This window comes from Peromyscus leucopus, chromosome 1 (genome assembly GCF_004664715.2).
Source record: "Peromyscus leucopus breed LL Stock chromosome 1, UCI_PerLeu_2.1, whole genome shotgun sequence".
NCBI classification, from domain to species: domain Eukaryota; kingdom Metazoa; phylum Chordata; class Mammalia; order Rodentia; family Cricetidae; genus Peromyscus; species Peromyscus leucopus.
The window spans coordinates 58,265,272-58,285,473 of record NC_051063.1 but is presented as its reverse complement, the minus strand read 5'-3'; the positions used below and the strand labels follow the sequence as shown (position 1 = coordinate 58,285,473).

Below are 20,202 nucleotides of genomic sequence, written 5' to 3'. Positions count from 1 at the left end.
CCACCCTGCTTCTCAGCCACTCCAGTTCTAGCTACCTAGGCAGCAATCCCCAGTCTTCCCATGGTCGTTGAGGGTGGGTGGGGGGGATGACAGAAGCCCCAAAGGCAGCACTTGTTCAGCTGATAGGCCCAGAAGGTCTGACAGAATTTTTGTGTAGAGTGGAAATTTGGGGAGACTGACCCACCTTGACTTTGCAGTATGGGGCAATCGGTCCTCCATTGTTCCACTTATTCACAGTCTGGACAGGATCTTAAATTTTTGCTGTGTGGCCAGCCTTGCCATAAGCTTCCGGGTAGAAGTTCTTCTGTGGCCATCTGTCTTCTTGGAGGAGATACAGGATGCTGCCAGGAGCTGACATGGCTTTTATACTAAATGCCATATTCTCAGATCTCTACAGGTGTTTGAGGATGGGAACAAAAACTATTAGATGTATTTATAACTTTGAGAATGTATGTATGACTTAAATCTGGATATACAGGTTTCCCAGTTAGTTACAGCTTAATGAAGTTATCAGGGACAGGGAAGTTCACATTCTTAAGCTGAATAGACCTTGAGTAAGGAGAGACATTTTTTTTTAAGCTGTTGGCAGTGATATCTGACTCTATTACCATTTTTAAGGCCCTGTAGCTGTAGTTCTGATCTTTGAGTACAGCTAGATTATAATCCTGAATGACTTATATAGAAATAATTATTTCTTTTTTTAAAGATTTATTTATTTATTATGTATACAGAGGAGGGTGCCAGATTTGATTACAGATGATTGTGAGCTACCATGTGGTTGCTGGGAATTGAACTCAGGACCTCTGGAAGAGCAGTCAGTGCTCTTAACCTCTGACCCATCTCTCCAGCCCTGAAATAATTATTTCTTAAGCTGTCTCCTGAGAAGGCAAAGAAGAGCAACAAGGGAAAGATCCCAAGGCTGAAGGAGAACAGGAAAAAGGGGGCTTGTGAGTCAGGGTGCAGCCCAACTCTGAGAAAAGGAAAAGGACCCTCTTGGTGGACTCTATGCCAGGGTTTCCATCCCTAACCTAGCTCTCCAGCCTGTCCTGGGAACAGAGAGCACAAGATGGTGTATTCTCCATAGCTGCTTCAAGCTGAAACAGGGCACAGGTGGTTAAAAGGACTCTGGTAATTAAAGGTAAGGAGGAAGCCAGGCATGCGGTCATCTGACCTGGCTGTAGAGGCAGGGAACAATTACGATTGGCTGGGCTGGTCCACATCACATAGACCAGAACCTCTGCTGGCATCCGCAGCAGGGGAAGCGCTGCAGGTTGGGGTCCACACTGCTGCTCCGATGTTTCTGCCAGCCTGCTGAGATGTAGACTAGAGAAGGGAGTTAAAAATGTATGAATTTATTTGGAGCCTTTGGGCCCATGGTCTTAATAATTGGGAAGAGCAGGAGTCCCAGGACCAGGAGAGAGAAAAAATACCACCCTTATGCATAGACAAGTGAGGAAAAGATAAAAAATTTAGATAAATTAGTATTATCAATCAGTACTGAAATTCAAATTGTGGAAAAGCAGGTAATGAGTAGCCAAAAAAAAATTTTTTTTAAATCCTAAGCTTGTGGCCCAAAGTGTATCAGAATTGTATTAATATTAAAATCTGAAATTTTAAATCTTAATAGAATGATACCGCTTGCATGTGGTTTCGCTGATACCCCAGAGAGGAGCCATACATCTCTGGGCCCACCCACATGAGCAACGAACACCAGGCCACAACTGGACCTCTGCCCCACCCAGATGGCTCCAGCCTGAGAGAGGCAGGCCAAGGCTGGAGGACTTTCCTTTGGCCCATAAAATGGTGGTGAAACAATGCGTGGTAGGAGATTCCATAACCTCCCTCTAGACTGAGTGCCAGGTGCCCCACCCATGCTGCCCTTAGTAAAGATGGCAGTGAGGCCATATGACCTGTCTGTTTTGACCTTATTTAAGATGGCGCCTAACGTCATGTTCATGTGTTTTTGTTTTTTTTTTTAAATAAACTGAGCAGATAAGGAACAGATAAATTGAAGCATTTAAAGTCAGTCAGAAAGAAATAGAGATGGCCATATCAGTCATACATTTCCATTCACATATAGGAAAAAAAGATGGAGAAGCAGCAGTGCAGCCGGGCAGGAGGACACACACACACACACACACACACACACACACACACACACCGGCCCTCCCAATGCGGCATGGTGCGAGCAGCTGCAGGGGAACGAACCCAAGCCGTGAGTCAGCAGCAGTAGTCAGGGCGGGGGGCCATAGGTGTATTTTTCCACAATGAGGTACAAGGCCCAGTAAACTGACCTCAGGCGACCCAGAGGATGAGCGAGGGCCAATGATAAGCGTGCAAGATAGCCAATAGACTGCTGTCACAAAGGCTGTGGGCCATGGAATTGAGAGTTATTCACTAAGTGGCACTGTTTACTGTGTGAGAAAAGCCACAGGTACAACAAAACCCAGGGGAAGGGGAACAGAAGGGATGTGCTTAGGTCTATTGAAAGATCGTGCAGGAAGGGGGGGAGGGGTATGTGTGACCCACTTTTATAGATGCCCCCCACTCCGCACAAGTGCATATGGGCTCATGTAGCTATGCCACACATGCACATAGATTACATGATCATGCTGTGCACAAATTATGTGACCATGCAGCGCGAGGATTACATAGGACACAAGGCCCTGGGATGACTAAGTGTCTTGCCGGTGCATGCGTGGTCATGGCGGAGTGGCTAGGGATTTTATCAGAGAGGGCACAGGCTTCTCCATATGCCAATGCATAGGGATGGGAGCCGAAGGGCTATGAGCCCAAAAGACATGGGATACCAGCAAGCAAAATCAGACAAATCTGACCCCCAGTGTCCCAGAGAGTCATCGAGGACTGATGAACGGTGTAAGATAGACAACGGACCGTCATCACAAAGGCTATGGGCCGTGGAGCTGAGTGGGCACAAGCTGTGTCCATATGCCGTTGCAAGAACAGAGGCCGAGGACTAAGAGCCCAAGAGAGACACAGTCGCCTGGTACCAGGACTTCGAGAAAAGCAGAGGTGAGGAGAGGACTGTGTTCAAGAAATGAAGCCTCACATCTAGGGAAATAGTCAGAGTGGTGGCCAACAGACCATCGTGTATGAATGGAAGACAAAGTTGGTGAGTGAGAAAGCAGATTTATTGCAGGTGGAAGAGAGCGGATCAGGAAACAGATTTGTTGCAGGTGTGAAGGAGGGGGAGCGAAAGAGTGAAAGGCTGCTTTGGATAGGGACTTAGTAAAAGAACGCTTGAAAGCAGGGTACCCCTTCCACCTCTCAGATCCCTGGCAGAAATTGCAAAGGTCCTGTAAATACCAGGATAGGAAGAGCTGGTCAGCGGCCATTATGATTGTTGTATGGGACAAAGTCTAGGCCCTTATGGATGGAGGTAGGCACATTTTCCATGAGTGAGGTAGAAAAAGTCCAAGCCTGGAATCTCTAGCGTCTCAGAAATTCAGCGAGGACCGACAAGGAGGCTCAAGCTGCTCTGTGGACCGTTGTCCAAAAACGCAGGGGCCGATGGGCTAGGAGCCCGAGTGAGACAGTCACCTGGTTACCAGGACTTCAAGAAAAGCCAGAAGGCGAGGACTGTGCTTGAGAAACAAAGCCTCATTTGTGGGAAATGGGGCGTGGCGGGGGGGGGGGGTGCTTACCAATCGTTGGTGTTAATGGAAAGTCCCAGCAATCCTTGGGTGGGACAGGAGGGCTGTTGCAGGCAGACCAGGTTCCAGGGTCCTAGCACATTTCAGACTACCGGGAGAGCCTTCCCGGTCAGGGAACCAATGTTGTATTTTAAAAATAATGAGCCGGCAGACAGGAGTCACACCATACAACAGGGCCCACGTAGGAGGTTTATTGAGGGGAGGGAGAGAAGGAGGCAGAGAAGGGAGCAGGGACTGGTCCCTGGGAACAAGGAAGGGAAAGAGAAAGGAGAGAGAGAGGGATAGGAGGTGTACAAGGCCTGCCTATTATACCGGAACATGGCGAATGCACACAGGGGGTGCTTTTAGTGGCTGCAGCTGAGGTACATCCTGTCAGGACCCTAAGGGCGGCCAGTACAGATGCCTGAATGCTAACACGGATGGTAGTTTTCCCACTGTACTTTGAAGCCTGTGTTTAAACTCTAAAGTCTCTTCATTACTTTTTTGTTTATATTACATCTATGCATGTATCTATGTATCTTTCTATGTATCTATTTATCTATCTATCTATGTATCTATCTATGTGTGTGTACAGACATGTAGCTGCCGTGGCATAAGTGTGGAGGTCAGAGGACAACTTACAGCAGTCAGTTCTTTCCTTCTACCACATGAATCCTAAGGGTTGAATCCAGGTCTCAGACCTGTCAGAAGCACCTTTACCAGACCCGCCCTGGCCCTGCTTGTTCCCATTTGCTTGAGAGTGGGCCATTCTATGTAGCCCAGGCTGGCCTCCAGCTCACCTTCGTCCATAGTCAGCCTGGTGAGTGCTCAGAGCTACAGGAGTGTTCCATAACACCCGGCTTCCCTTTGTGAATTCCAGCCATGTAGTTCGGTGCTAGAAGCTCTCCACGGCATTGCTTCACATTTTACTTTCGTGAAAAGCTGAGACAGGCTTTTGTTCTTGTGGTCTTTGTGGTCAGTGGGAGGGCAGCCTCTTGTGTGGGAGATTGCAGGCATTTCCTCTGAGCTAATCATCTCTGATAATCGGATACGCAACAATGAGCCTTGTGCAGAGGAAATCCTCAACTGTTTTTTTGGGGGCCTTGTTTAAGAAACATACCCCAGGCCTAAGGTCACAAGGGCATTGTCTTCCACTGTTACTGTTTCTTCCTTTATTCATTTTGAGACAGGGTCTCACTACGTAGCTCATGCTGGCCTTGATTTTGGAATCCGAGATCACAAGTGACCGCAGATACAATCTGACCACCTGCCTCTTGCCTCTGCTGCCGTGACTTCCTCATCATGACGGACTGTGTACCCTTGAACTGTGAGTCAAAATGGGCCCTTTCTTAGGTCGCTTTTGTCAGAGAAAAATGAACTAACACAAGGGATGTGATGTCTTCTAACAGGCCCCTCAGGGTCACTCCCTCTGCACTGCCCCCCCATGCAGTGCAACAGCTCACCCCCCTTCCACAGAGAAGCTGGAAGACAAAAAAAAAAAATTTTAACTTGTTTGAAAGTCACCCACCCCACCCCCCAAATCTAACACAATTCCCTGTCGTCTCGTGCTTTGCTCTTCCGTGTCTTAAAGGTCATCGTGTGGGACGGTGAGTGTTAATGCTAACTTCACAGAATCTGGAGTCACCCAGGAGATGTCCAGGCCTGCCTGTGGTGACCTACCTTATTAGGTTAATAGAGGTGGAAAGACCCATCCTAACTGTGGACACGCCCATACCCTGACAAGAGCTTCTGGACTGTGTAAGCAGGGAGGGAGCTGAGCTGGCAGGCTCACATATATCCCCCCCCCCACCGTGACCGTGACTGAGACGTGACCCACTGCTTCATGCTCCTGCTGCCTTGACCTCCCAGCCGTGATGACTGGTGATCTTGACGTGTGACAGAAAACCAGCCCTTCTCCCTAAAGTCACTTTTGTCATAAGAACAGAAAAAACCCAAGACACTGGGTCTTCACTCCTGAGAGCTCTGGACTCCACACTGCTGTCAGGCTTGGTTGCTTCTCAGCACTTCATTGCTCTGGGTGCTGAGTGTCCTTTGTTCTTCAGCCCTGGGAACCCAACTCTGTGTTCAGTGAACACTTGGGACATGCAATTAGAGTCCTGCCTGCTCCTCTCTCCCTCTCTCTGGACTCATCAAACAACACTCCCCTTTTCTTGTATTATCACAGCTTTATCTGCTCCATTTTACACATATTCTCAACTTTTCCTCCCAATATTTCTCATTATAGGCTACCCTATAAAGACCCCCCAAACTCTTTCTCTTCTCATATTTATATCCTGGATGTAGTAGTATCCATGAAGAAATTATTAATGTTGTCTTGGAGGTGTGTTTCCATTGTCTCTTTTTTCTCCGGCTTCATTTTCCTCCTTCTGTATTACAGATTGCTCTTGTGCCAGTTGTTGTTTGTCAGCTTGAGAGCACTTAGGAAAGCCAAGTTCTTCTGCTGCAGAACAACCCTTTTTAAACTATGAATATGTATTATTCTCATTGGTTAATAAAGAGCTGACAGACTGGTAGCTAGGCAGGAAGTTAGGTACAAAAGCCAAACTGAGAATGATGGAAAGAAGGAAGGAGAAGTTGGGGGAGACACCAGCCAGCCACCCAGGAAGTAAGACATGCCAGAGGACAGGTAAAGCCTTGAGCCATGTGACAATACATAGATTAATAGAAATGGGTTAATTTAAGTTCTAAGAACTAGTTAGTAATAAGCCTGAGCTACAGCCGAGCATTTATAATTAATATAAGCCTCTGTGTGGTAATTTGGGAAGTGGCTGCCAAATATTTGGGAACAGGCAGTCAGGACAAGAAAACATCTGTTTAAACTTTCTTTTTTAATTTTAATTTTATTTGTATGTGTATGGTGATATTTTATTTGTGCTGAATTGTGATTTTATTTGTATGTTAATAAATAAAGTTGCCTGGGGGTCAGAGCTAATAGCAAGCCATAGCAGAAGCCGGATGTTGGTGGCGCACACCTTTAATCCCAATCACATGACAGGCAGATCTCTGTGTGTTCAAGGATACAGCCAGCATGGAGACACACGCCTTTAATCTCAATACCAACCATAGAGATATGCCTAGAAGTCTGTATAGACAGGCAGTGACGAGGAGGTCATGTGGTTGGGTTTACAACCAATAAGAAGGCAGAACAGAAAGTCAATAAAAAGACAGACACACAGGAAGTAGGCCTCTCTCAGAGGGGAAGGACAGTAGCGGCAGGAAGGGTAAGAAGGTGGTTTTACATCTCAGCTCTTAGCTACTGCTCTGACCTCGTGGGCTTGTAACTCTGCATTTGGCTCTGTGTTTCTTATTTAATAAGACCGTTCCATCTACAGTGTGGGTGTTTTGCCTGAATGGATGTCTGTGCACCACTTGTGTGTCTGATGCCTGTGGAGGCCGGAAGAGGGCTCAGATCACCTGGAACTAGAGCTGCAGATTGTGAGCTACTACGTGGGTTCTGGGAATTGAACCCAGGTCCCCTGGAAGAACAGCCAGTGCTCGTGACTGCTCAGCCACCTCCCCATCCTGATATTATTTCAGTTTTGATTCACCTTACCTAAATCCAAAAGCCTATGGTAATATGGGCTGCAGCCACTGGCCTATTTCCTTGCCCTCCTGGGCGATATCTGGTGTTATCTCCAACTATTCTGTGTACTTGAGATTTGCCAAGTTGTTCAGGCATCCTACCTTGATGCATCATCCAAGATGGTTCTGGGTTTTGTTTTTTTTTTGTTTTGTTTCTTGTTTTTTGGGTTTTTTGTTTGTTTTTTTGGTTTTTTTTTTTTTTTTTTTTTTTTTTTTTTTTTTTTTTTTTTTTTTTTTTTTTTTTTTTTTTTTTTTTTGGTTTTTTTTTTTTTTTTTTTTTTTTTTTTTTTTTTTTTTTTTTTTTTTTTAGGTTTTTCCAGACAGGGTTTCTCTGTATATGACCTGCTCATACCCAGTGCCTCTATCCTCCAGCAAAAAGGGTGATAAGAGGGGGCAGTGGAGAGCTGGGATTGCCCAGTTAAGATGTTCAATCTACTGTCAGTTTCACTGAGCCATGGGATGCTTAGATAGACATATGAACATTATTCCTGGATGCTCTATAAGGTTGGTTTTGTAAGAGACTAGCATTTGAGTCTGAAAAGGAGACTGGTGTTGTGTCGGGTTTGGTTCACACGGGTCTGTGGAAGAAACAGGGTCACTCTGTAGAATGCTTACGTCAGTCTCTAGCAAACTTAGCAGTTTGAATCTCTTTATGAAGTGCCAGTCCAGCTGTTGTAGCAGTAGCAGTCAATAAATAATTCCCATAACCAGAGTGAGAACCTGTCCAAACATTTGTGTGTTCTTAATATTCTCTCAGTGAGCTTCTATACCAGGATCATCACGGGTGAGTCTTGCCATGGCCTCAGCAACTTCACCAGTATCCAGACTGCTGTCCTTGCTCAAAGAATGTATAAACTTTCAGAGGTTACATTTAAAGACATACTAGAATTAACACAGGTATGAAGGGTACAGTGTTCACAAGTGATGCTATAATTATTAGTGTACCATTGTACAAGCTCCTTCAGTAGCAAATAATGGTACACATGCTATAAAAGGATGGCTTTGAGCTGGACAGTGGTGGCACACGCCTTTAATCCCAGCACTCAGGAGGCAGAGCCAGGTGGATCTCTGTGAGTTTGAGGCCAGTATGGTCTACAGAGTGAGATCCAGGACAGGCACCAAAACTACACAGAGAAACTCTGTCTTGAAAAAAAAAAAAAAAAAAAGATGGCTTTGATTTAGTCTAAAGAACAAAGTATGCTTATCATCTTTTAATGTTTAACTCTCCATCCCATGCTTTAAGAGAATGGAAGGCACTTGTTAATTTTCACAAGTTAGTCTGAACTGAATTGCCAAATTGTAGGAGAGGACTTGACATTCCAATTCCATGCCATTGAATAGGTTCATTAACAGTTGAACTAATTTCTACAATTCCATTTGAACTATACCTGTGCCATCTTAATTCTGAGTGAGAATATTTTCCTTGAGGGATGCCATAAGGGCCCAAATCAATGGCATTTCCATAGGAGATATTAATTAGCACTCAAGGTTCCTCACTCTTACACTGTCACCAATGTACCCAGTCAGACTCCTTGTTGGTAACCCACGTCTCACAAAATGGTAGATTTATGGAACTGATAGCATTACTCTCCTGTCCTTTAAAACCAGGTGCATGAAGCATATAAAACTTATTATGATAATCTTGGTAATTAACTATAGATAGCCACATTTGAAATGCTATATTTAGACACTGAATTTCATTTCCCATGCAAATAGCAATTCCTTGTACTCCCTAATTTCCTTACCCTCCTCCATAGGCTTATCAGGTCCTCAGTTGTCAAAAGGACCAGGTAGCCAAGAAGATTCATTAACCATCACAGAGATATCCATCTCTCCCTAACTTACTCCTGGAGGATCAGGAACATAGGCCCAATATGTATAGTTGGCCCTGGTTACCTGCACAGTTACCACCGATAGCAGAGCAAGGGACAGGTTTGTGGTTTTCAAAGGTTTCTGAGCTGGTCCAAGCACCATCTCCCTTTCTCAAACAGTTTTTAATGTGTCCCCAGATGGGAGGATTATCTGTCCACATTTCTTTTTTCCCAGAGTCATGTCACTCATCCCAGCAGCCAAAGCTTCCTAGAGACTCCTCTTGCTCACGCTGGACTTTTATCAATTTTGATGGGATCCATAACTTCTGTAGAAATACAAGCATACCCTCGGCCCCATCTTAATAATTTTCCTGGTTCCCATTTTGATGTTAAAACATCTTTATAATACACAGGCTGACTCAATCCAGCAGTTTTTTTCTGCAGTCCAATGCCTTTCAGCAGCTGGTGTCCCTGTTTCATTAGCGTTTAAAAAATTTTAAAGTTAGTAAAGCATTATGGAATCTATCCCTGGGGGGTCCTCATATCCCCTTCTGTTTAAAAGGCATCTCTTTTAGGGTGTGATTAGATCTTTCAATAATTGCTTGTCCTGTAAAATTATATAGTATTCCTGTAATGTGTTTTGTGTTGTTTTTTTTTTTTTTTTTTGTTTTGTTTTTTTTTTTTTTTTTTTTTTTTTTTTCTCTTGTAGCTTTGCGCTTTTCTGAACTCACTTGTAGCCAGTGTGATCAAGATCGCTGCTTGCTCCGAGTGCTGGGATTAAAGGCGTGCGCCACCACCGCCCGGCTATGTGTTTTGTGTTGTAACGTGCAAAAAATTGTTTCATTTTACTGGAAACATAAGCTAGGGCATTATCAATTTTAATTTGTATCAGTATGCCCATTATGGCCATTGTCTCTAATAAATGTGTAATTATAGAATCATCCTTTTCAGAACTTAAGGCAGATGTCCATTGAAATCTAGAGTATGTATCAATGGTATGATGAATAAGTTTTAATTTTCCAAATTCTGTTAAGTAAAATACATCCATTTGCCAATTTTAGTGTGTGTGTGTGTGTGTTTGTAGGATTATTTCCTGCATGTAAAGGAACTTGATTATGCAAAGAACAAGCAAGACAGTTTTTTATAATTTCCTTAGCTTGTTGCCAGGTAATGGGAATTTTTTTAAGCCTTTACTGTTATGAAATTCTGAAGCTTCCAACACATTTCCTATCATAATTGATCAATTTCTTCGTTTCCTTTTGTTAATGGCCCAGGCAATCCGGTATGAAATAAAATATGAGTGATACATAGTGGATAATTTCTGTCCCGGGTTGTTTGTTGCAGTTGCATGAATAGCAAAATTAATTCTGAATTATCAGGAATAAGTTCAGCAGTTTCTACATGCAATACAATCCTTTCTGCATATTGAGAATTAGTAATTATATTAAGAGATTCATTGAAGTCTAATAAATGTAAGCATTGCAGCTTGGATGGAAAGGGATCCTGGCAGTTGGGAGCCAAAGAATACCACAAAGTCACTGTAAGCCTGGCTCCAGGGAAAAGTTCCCAGTGCAAGTGTATCAACTCTGCTCCAGTAGGCGAGGGTTTCCCCAGTGAAATTGTTACAGTTCCAGAGAAGGGTTACAGCTCTGCTTGGGTCCCCTGGAGTGTAACAACTCTGCTCCTTTAGGCAAACGCTTCCCCTGTGAAAGCGTTACAATTCTGTTCTTCTCTCCTCTGCTCCCGCTCTTGCAAAAGTTGTTATAGCTGGGCTCTGCTTTGGTGAAAGCATCCACCGGGCAGCAAACCTCACTCAAGAGATTTATTGGGAAGGAAGAATCCAGGAGTGTGATTGCCTCGGGTGAGAAACAGCAGCAAACTGAACAGGTTACAGACCTTATATTAGGATTGCTTGGGGGGGGGGGGGCAGAGCTTTCCAAGATGGCTTGGGATTGGTGGATTTTTATAGCCTGATTCTGGGGCAAACTCAGCAATTAGTAGGATTTCATGTTCGGGGATTGGTGGAATTCTGCAGCCTGGCTCTGGGGCAAGCTCAAGGATTGGTGGGATTTCAAGCCCTGGTTCTGGGGTCAAGTCAGAGTCGGAGTGTCTTTCCTTGGCCCAGGTCTTGGATCTAGTCAGGGGCAGGGTGTTCTTTCCTTGGCCTTTTTTTACCCTACAATAAAACCATTAGAATGGCATATAACTCTGATTTTTCAACTAAAGCATATGGACTTTGAATTACTTTATTGATGTTTCCTGCTTTATAACCAGCTATTCCTAATTTATTTGCATCAGTATAAAATGTGAGAGCCCCAGAAATGGGTGCTTTTTTTCACTATGCAGGAAAGAATCCACTCAGCTCTTTTTATAAACTGAAGTCACTTACTTTTCAAGTATTTGTTGTTAATTTCTCCTAAGAAATTACTACAAGTTCTTTGCCAATCATCATTTATCTCCCACAATTGCATGATTTCAGCATTACTATAGGGTACTACAATTTCAGCTGGATTCATCCCTGACAATTGACAAAGTCATATTCTTCCCTTTATAATTAATTCAGAAACCTTTTATATATAGGTTTTTAACTTTTTACTCTGTGAGCTAGGAAAATCCATTATAAAATATTATCCTCCCTCTGAATAATGAGTATAGTGTGTGTGTGTGTGTGTGTGTGTGTGTGTGTGTATAGTAGGAGAATGGCTAGAAGGCAAAATTACTAAAATACATTTAGTTGTGAGATTTAACTGATCCAAATAGGCATTTTGTAATTTTTATTCTTCTTGGGCCAATTCCTTTTCAGCCTTAGCTGTTAATTGTCTTAGACTGTTTAAATTTGAGTCACTTTGCAAAATTTGAAACAAATTACTTAATTCTTGAGTAGATAATCCAATGGTAGGCCATAACCAGTTAGTATCACCCAAAAAAATTTGAAAATCATTTAAAGTGTGTACCTGATCTCTTCTAATCTGTACCTTTTGTGACTGGATTCTCTATTTACTTAATTTAAATCCTAAATTATTAAGAGAATCTCCTCTTTGTATTTTTCAGGAGAAATTCGTAATCCCCAACAGTGTAAAAATTTCTGTACTACATTAAACATTCTTTCTAAGGTATCTGTATCAGAAGCTGCCAACAAAATATCATCCATATAATGATCAATAATAGATTGAAAAAATTATTTACGAACCATTTCCAGTGGTTGATGCACAAAATATTGACATAAAGTTGGACTGTTTAACATTTCTTGAGGAAGTATTTTCATTGATAACTCTTTACAGGCTGGGATTATTATAAGTAGACACGGTAAAAGAAAAATTTTCTCTATCTTGTTCTTGTAAAGAGATAGTGAAGAAACAATTCTGCAAATCAATCTGTAGGCGCCATGTCGGGCCTCGAAGGTGGCAAAAAGAAGCCCCTGAAACAGTCCAAGAAACAGGCCAAGGAGATGGACGAGGAAGACGAGGCTTTCAAGCAGAAACAGAAAGAGGAGCAGAAGAAACCCGAGGAGCTAAAAGCCAAGGCCACGGGCAAGGGACCCCTGGCCACAGGTGGAATTAAGAAATCTGGCAGAATAAGCTGTTCCTCATATCTGAGATGATGGTGACCCTCTTCCCTTCATATTTAAACATCTGGATTCCCTGCCATAACATCTTTGCCACCTACAGCTAGAATGAAGTGTTATTCTGGAGCCTATTGTACATTACAGTAAACTTCTGAAAAATAATAATAATAAATAATACAATGGCTCATTGTCTCTAGTGTTCAGCAATTCCTACCTCAGCTGTGAATTTAAAGTAAACTCAGTCAGAGATCCTACCAGAGCTGTTTCATCTTTGTTGTACTCTGAATTCTGTATCACTTCAAATTAATTAAACCAACTCAATAAAAGGCTAAAAAAAATTCTGCAAGTCAATAACTATACTAGGCCAATCTTTAGATAATAAAGAAAGTAAAGGACTTCTGGGCTGTAAAGGTCTCACAGGTTGAATTACCTTATTTACAGCTCTCAAATAAGTTAATATTCTCCATTTTTTAGATTTCCTTTTTATTACAAATACAGGAGAATTCCAAGGACGAGTAGTTTCCCCAATGTGCTTAGCATCTAACCATTCTTTTATTAGTTGTTCAAGTGCCTATAATTTTTCTTTAGTCAAGGGCCACTGCTCCACCCATACAGGCTTATTAGTTAGCCATTTTAAAGGTAGAGTAGTGGCACTTATTCCAAATTTGGATAGCCAATTCCTATTTTGTCTTGCTGTTGAACAACCTGTATAGCCTGTGATTTTCCTTCATACCCTTTTCAGAAGCATATCCCATTTTTAACATCATTTTATGAGCTGTTTCTAAAATTATAGGAATATTAATTTGAGTTCCACATTGTTGTAATAAATCTCCCTCCCCCCCATAAATTCATGGCTATATCAGCCACATAAGGCTTTAATATCCCTATTTGCCCTTTAGGCCCTATACATCTAATCCACTCTACACTTGGTTTCACCTGAGGTAATAGTTCAATGCCTAAAAACTTAGTGGAGACTTCTTGTAAAGGCCAGTGGGATTTCAAGACTCTTGTGAAATGACAGACACACTTTAGCGTCCACTAGGCCTGCAATCTCAATGCCGCTCACTTGTAATTTTAGCTTTGGCCTCTTGTCACTAATAACAGTTTGCCAAAATGCCTTTTTTCTAGCATTTTCAAAACCCCCTGTTCTACATAGTGGAGTTGTTTTACCTTTAAAACATCGGAGTGATAACAAGTGAGCAATTTTATCACCAACTTTCATCTGTACAGTTCTTACACAAGCCATCTACAAAAGCATTAAAAACAATCTCTATAGGATTTTAAGAGGTAACTTTAGGCAATACCTATAGAGTATTTTTATAAAATCTTAAAAAGAGGATCCTATTCTACAGATCCCAAGTAACATGTTAATGTAATTTGCCAATTATTAACAATGTGGAACAATTTATCTGTATTTTATTTAGTGAAAAAATAATTTTTGTAGGCTCTGTATCAGTAAGAGATTATTTTTATGAGCTTTTGCCTTAGTAACCACATTATCTAATAAGCTAACAACCCAATCTGTTTTGGGTATTACATTTTTACAGAATTTAACCAAGAATTTCCAGAAAGTAACTTGAAGAGCAGAGCCCAATTTTCAGTAATGATCAACAGATGAGAGCATATCCAATAATATAGTTTAAAATCATGAATTTTGTTCCTTTAGTTCAATTACTATGAAAATTAAACATTCATTTAAAATTAATTAGACAATCAAGAGAAGAGAACATCCTCCATATAATGAATGACTAATATTTCTGGAAATTCAAACAGCATTGACTTAGTACTTTATGTCCTGACCACAGTTGTATTTTACCTTTCCCATGAATTCTGAGGGAAAAAACAAAACCATTTAAACCAAAGTTAAGCAAATAAACAACAAGGGAATTCTAAGCTCTGAGGCGGCCATGCCAGCTCAGGCCGCAGCAGTGAAGGCCCACTCCTCATCGTGAAATTCGGATGCCCCAGCTCTCCGCTGTCAGGCAGAGTGCAGCCAGAGAGACCTGAGTTCCAGCTAGCCTTGATTTCTTTCTTTTATTGGAAAGAGCTCAGTTTTGTTCTCTATTTCTACTGGGAAGAGGATTTTTCCTTTCCTTTATTTTTTTGTTTACGGGGCCTTTTAATTTTTAGACCTTAATTTAACATTTTCCTTTCTTTTTAACCAAGAAAACCTTTTTTTTTTCTTGATTAAACATTTTTCCCTTTTCCATAGAGAAATGCCCCTTTTGAGTTCCTTCCTTCCCTTTTCTCTACTGAGAAGGGCCTTTTTTCCTTGATTTTCTCTTTGTCTCAGAGCCATTCTATTCTTACCTTTGATATTTGCAATGACTGTGCAGTTACTAACTTTTTCTTTTGACAAACATTTTAGCAGCCGCACACTTTATTGCTCCTGAGATAGGAGTTTAAATTCCCCATGACCGTGCCAAAATCTGGATTCCTCTTATCCTGCACAATCGTTTACTTCCTGTCCTTAAGAGTGTTCAGATCCCTTTCTTTTCAAGCTTTGTGTTGGCTGCCAAATGTTGTGGCAGGCGGATCTCTGTGAATTAGAAGCCAACCTGGTGTACAGAGCAAGTTCCAAGACAGCCAGGGCTACACAGAAAGACCTTGTCTTGAAAAACTTTTTAAAAATTTCTTGTTTATTTATGTTTTTTAATGTGTATGTAAATGTGTCTGAGTGTCTGTATGTGTACCATTCATGGGCAGGAGGCAGCAGATATCAGAAGAGGGAGTTGAATCTCCTAGAAAGGGAGTTACAGGCAGTTGTGAACCACTATGTGGGTGCTTGGAATTGAACTGGGGTCTCCAGAAGAGCAGAACATTCCCTTAACCTTTGAGACATCTGTATTTTTTTTTAAACCAGGAATTGAAATTTAAAAAATATTTTTAACTTTATTTTTATGGTAATAGAGGTTTAACTCAAGGCTTCAGACACATGCTAGACAAGTGCTCTACCACTGAGCTACATCTCACCCCCCTTTTAAAACACTTTAGTTATTTTGTATGTCAGCATGTCATGTCCAGAGCCAGCTCTACCTGGAAGATAGCTCTGGGATTCAGCAGAAGAATAGTAAGAAGTAACCTGTCTTTGGGGCTGGGGTGACAGTCAGTAAAGTGCCTGCTCCATAAGCATGAGGACCTGAGTTCAATCCCCAATGTCCTGGAAAAGCCAGGTGTGGCCAAACACGCCTCTAATCCCAGCACAGCGCACAGCAGACGGCCCCTCCCCCGGGGCTCACCGGCCAGCCAGGCTAGCCGACTCAGAGAGACCTGGTCAATATAAGGTGGCAGCAGGGAACAGTGGCACACACTTTAATCCCAATACTCGGGGAGTAGATGCAGGCAGATCTCTGAGTTCCACGTTAGCTAGGCTAGATGATGAAGCCCTGTCTCAAACAAACAAACAACAACAGCAGCAACAACAAAACCCAAAACAGTGGAAAGTGAGGAAGATACCAGCTGTCAATCTTGAGTCTACACACACACTCATTTGGACACACGGACACACACACACACACACACACACACACACACACACACACAAACCTCCCCTTGTCTCTCTGTCTAAATTTAGATTGGTGGGAGAATCTGGGTGATTCCATCTCGGAGACTCTTGCTTCTCTTGGTCCTTTCCACACAGTTATGGTCATTGTTCTTTGTCTTTTGTGTCACTGGTCATGTGACGGGAAATCACAGGGTAGAACCAGCAGTGATCTGTGAGCTTGTGACTGCAGCCCACTTGTGGACTGTTGTGGGATATTTGTACACTGTGTGAAGATATAGTGCTGTGATTGGTTTAATAAAGAGCTGAACAGCCAATAGCTAGGCAGGAGGTATAGGCAGGACTTATGGCAGAGAAAGAAGTAGGAGATGAATCTAGGTGCATGGGCGATGCCAAGAGAGACAGAGAAAAACACAGCAGGTGCAAGATGGAAGAGAGGTAACGCCACGTGACAGAACACAGATTGATATAAATGGGTTGATTGAAGTTATAAGAGCTAGTTGAGACAAGCCTAAGCTAAAGGCCAAGCTTTCATAATTAATAAGAAGTCTCCATGTCATTATTTGCAAACTGGTGGCCCATGAGAAACTATGTCTACAGCAGACTAAAAAGCCGGGATTCTTGCCCAGCTTACATCTATGTGGACAAGCTTTGCTGTAATTCACCAATAAAATGAACCCGAATGGTTCTGTCCCCTTATTTCACATGGAGAACCTTTATCTCAGTGACCACCAAGAGTATCCTTGTAGCTGCAGAGTTTTCTCTCCAGCTCCTCCCAAGCCCCTGCAGTCCAACAGCCCACTTATAAAATAAACACATAGACGCTTATATTATTTAAACTGTTTGGCCTAATGGCTCAGGCTTCTAGCTATCTAGTTCTTACATCTTAAATTAATCCATTTCTATAAATCTATACCTTGCCACGTGGCTCATGGCTTACCGGCATCTTCACATGCTGCTTGTCATGGCGATGGCTGGCAGTGTCTCCCTCCACCTTCCTGTTCTCTCAGTTCTCCTCTCTGTTAGTCCTGCCTATACTTCCTGCCTGGCTACTGGCTAATCAGTGTTTTATTTATTGACCAATCAGAGCAACACATCTGACATACAGACCATCCCACAGCATATTCTCTTTAGTCTCTGTCATTCAAGGGGGAGAAATAGTTGGCCCAGGTCATATGGCCAACAGAACAACCTGGGAACCCAGGTCATGAGGGCACAGGGATATTTTATTCACCTGTGCCAAGTCTCTGGGGAGCTTGTCATAGGGAGATGTTCCAATCTGAATGGCCATTCTCTCCTCAGCCTTCACTGTCTCCTACACCAATCTCATCTCTGCCTTCACAGGCTCCTCCTATACCCATCTGGTGCTGGAAATTGGCCAGTCTCTGGCTTGGGCACTTTCAGTCTCCCAAATGGTGTTTTTGCTGTGTGTGGTAACATGGTCTTTGCTTTCTTGGACTGCCCTTGAGATGACCTCTTGGGTAGTGGGAATTGTGTCTTCTGCATCTGCTCCAGGAATACCTTTGCCTCCCCCCACAGGAGAGCTATCTTAATAGAACGAGACTGACACACATCTGTAGTCCCAGCATTTGGAGGAATGGACAGGAAGACCAGGAGTTCAAAGGCATCCTTGGCTACATAGCAAGTTTGAGGCCAGCCTGAGCTATAATGAGACCCAGTCTGGGGAGGATAGGGAGAGGGAGGAGAGACAGAAGAGAAGAAGGAGGAAAAGGAGAAGCAGGAGGAAAACCGTTTTGATTGATAAAGTGGATAATCCCTAGGCAGAAACTAGCTTGCAGTTTCTGACTGCTACAGTTTGTATTTCTTTCTTTCTTTCTTTCTTTCTCTTTTTCTCTCTTTCTTTCTTTCTTTCTTTCTTTCTTTCTTTCTTTCTTTCTTTTTTATTTATTATACATACAGTGTTCTGTCTGCATGTGTCCTTACAGGCCAGAAGAAGGCATCAGATCTCATTACAGTTGGTTGTGACCCACCACGTGGTTGCTGGGAATTGAACTCAGGACCTCTGGAAGAGCAGTCAGTGCTCTTAACTACTGAGCCATCTCTCCAGCCCCTACAGTTTATATTTCTACTTTACCAATTATACTCAGCTTTGTAGGAGTCTATTCATGTAGGAATTAGGATCATAACATGCCAGCACATTCATCGAATGACTTCCAAATTAGATGATGATGATGATGGTAGTGGTGGTGAGGATGGTGAGTTTTAGGAGCACAGCATGAAGATCTTCACACCCACAGTTCTCCAGAGAAATCAGGAATGTTAAGCAAACAGGATTGTCTTTCCAATGGAAAAGATGAAAAGCCTGTTCTTCCATCCAGAAAGCTGGAAATTGTATGTGATTAATAACCTGGTGATCTGTGTTATCTTTTGGACCAGGCCATATCAAGCTCCTACAACCAGGACCAGAGGTGACTGGTAATCTAAATGAACCTTATAGCCAGGGGCTCCCCAAGCTCCCACAACCAGGACCAGAGGTGGCTAGTAGCACAAATGACCTCTACCCTATCTGTATGACTGAGACCAGGCAAGACCTTTAGGCCCTTCAGCTAGTACAGATAGTCTATCTCTAGAACACATTTTTGTTGTTTTTTGTTTTTTGAGGCAAGATTACTTTGTATAGCCCTGGCTGTCCTGGAACTTGCTTTGTAGACCAGGCTGGACTTAAACTCACAGAGATGTGTTGAGGAATATTATTTTAAGATGTGTTACATTTGTTTATGCTGTGGAAATTTGTTTAATGTTGCAAAGATGTGTTGCATTATTTTATGTTGTATTTGTTTAACTCTGTGAAGCTGTGTTTCTTTGCTTGTTTAAAACACCTGATTGGTCTAATAAAGAGCTGAACAGCCAATAGCAAGGCAGGAGAAAGGATAGGTGGGGCTGCCAGGCAGAGAGAATAAATAGGAGGAGAAAGCTGGGAAGAGAAGGAGAGGAGAATGTCAGGGGTCAGCCACTCAGCTATACAACCAGCCATGGAATAAGAAGTAAAGAAAGGTATATAGAAAGATAAAAGCCCAGAGGCAAAAGGTAGATGGGATAATTTAAGAAAAGCTGGCTAGAAACAAAACAAGCTAAGGCCAGGCATTCATAACAAAGAATACCTCTGTGTATTTGGGAGCTGGGTGGTGCAGCCTCCAAAAGAGCCAAAGAGCAAAAACAAGAGAGATCCACCTGCCTCTGTCTCCCAAGTGCTGGGATTCACACTGGCTTTTTAAATTGTTTTTTGTTTGTGTATCTCTGTGTGTGTGCATGTTAGTATGTGTGGGTGGGTGCCTACAGAGGCTAAAGGAGTGGCAGCCTGTTGTGGTGGCACAGGCCAGCAGGGTTTGCTGAAGGAGGCAGACACAGCAGGATCCCAAGTACAAGGCCAGCCTGGGCTACACATTTTAAGGCCGGGCGGTGGTGGCACACACCTTTAATCCCAGTACTCAGGAGGCAGAGACAGGCAGACCTCTGTGAGTTCGAGGCCAGCCTGGGCTACAGAACAAGATCCAGGACTGGCACCAAAACTACACAGAGAAGCCCTGTCGTGAAAAACCAAAAAAAAAAAAAAAAGTGACAAATCCCTAAAGTTAGAGTTATCTCCAGACGTGGATACTGGGAGCTAAACTTCAGATCTCTGTAAGAGCAATATGTATTCTTTACCTGCTGAGTCTTCTCTCCAGCCTGCCTCTCCCCTGTAGCAGGAATCTTAAAAGTTCTTATTAATAAAATCAAACCTGAGGGCAGTTATTGGGGTGAATGTTGGAAGATCAGAGAAGCAGAACAAGCCACAGCTACCTCACCTCGCCAGTTCCTCAGCTTACCCTGTTTCCTCAGACTGGAAGCCTCTGTGTCCTCATCTGAATGGGTCTCAGCTGAACTGCTGCTCAAAAGCCTAAAAGCTTAACCAGTCAAAAGTTTCTAGTTCCTGGTCTTCACGCCTTATAAATCTTTCTGCTCTCTGCCATCACTCCCTGGGATTAAAGGCTCACTTCTTGGGATCGAAGGCGTGCGTCACCATGCTTGGAATGCCGTCACCATGCCGTCACATGTTTCCAATGTGGC

The 20,202-nt window shown here is 42.8% G+C and overlaps 1 protein-coding gene across 1 annotated transcript; it reads left to right on the top strand.

Annotated features, from left to right (window-relative positions):
- The first annotated feature begins 12,248 nt into the window (after nt 1-12,248).
- On the top strand, nt 12,249-12,753 carry LOC114695318 (translation machinery-associated protein 7-like). The gene has a single exon (XM_037203285.1). The coding sequence runs from the start codon at nt 12,453-12,455 to the stop codon at nt 12,666-12,668; it is 216 nt and encodes a 71-aa protein (XP_037059180.1). The 5' UTR covers nt 12,249-12,452; the 3' UTR covers nt 12,669-12,753.
- The last annotated feature ends 7,449 nt before the right edge of the window (nt 12,754-20,202 follow it).

Excerpts from the sequence above, each read along its gene's own strand:
- LOC114695318 (XM_037203285.1), top strand. The coding sequence starts at position 12,453 with ATGTCGGGCCTCGAAGGTGGCAAAAAGAAGCCCCTGAAACAGTCCAAG.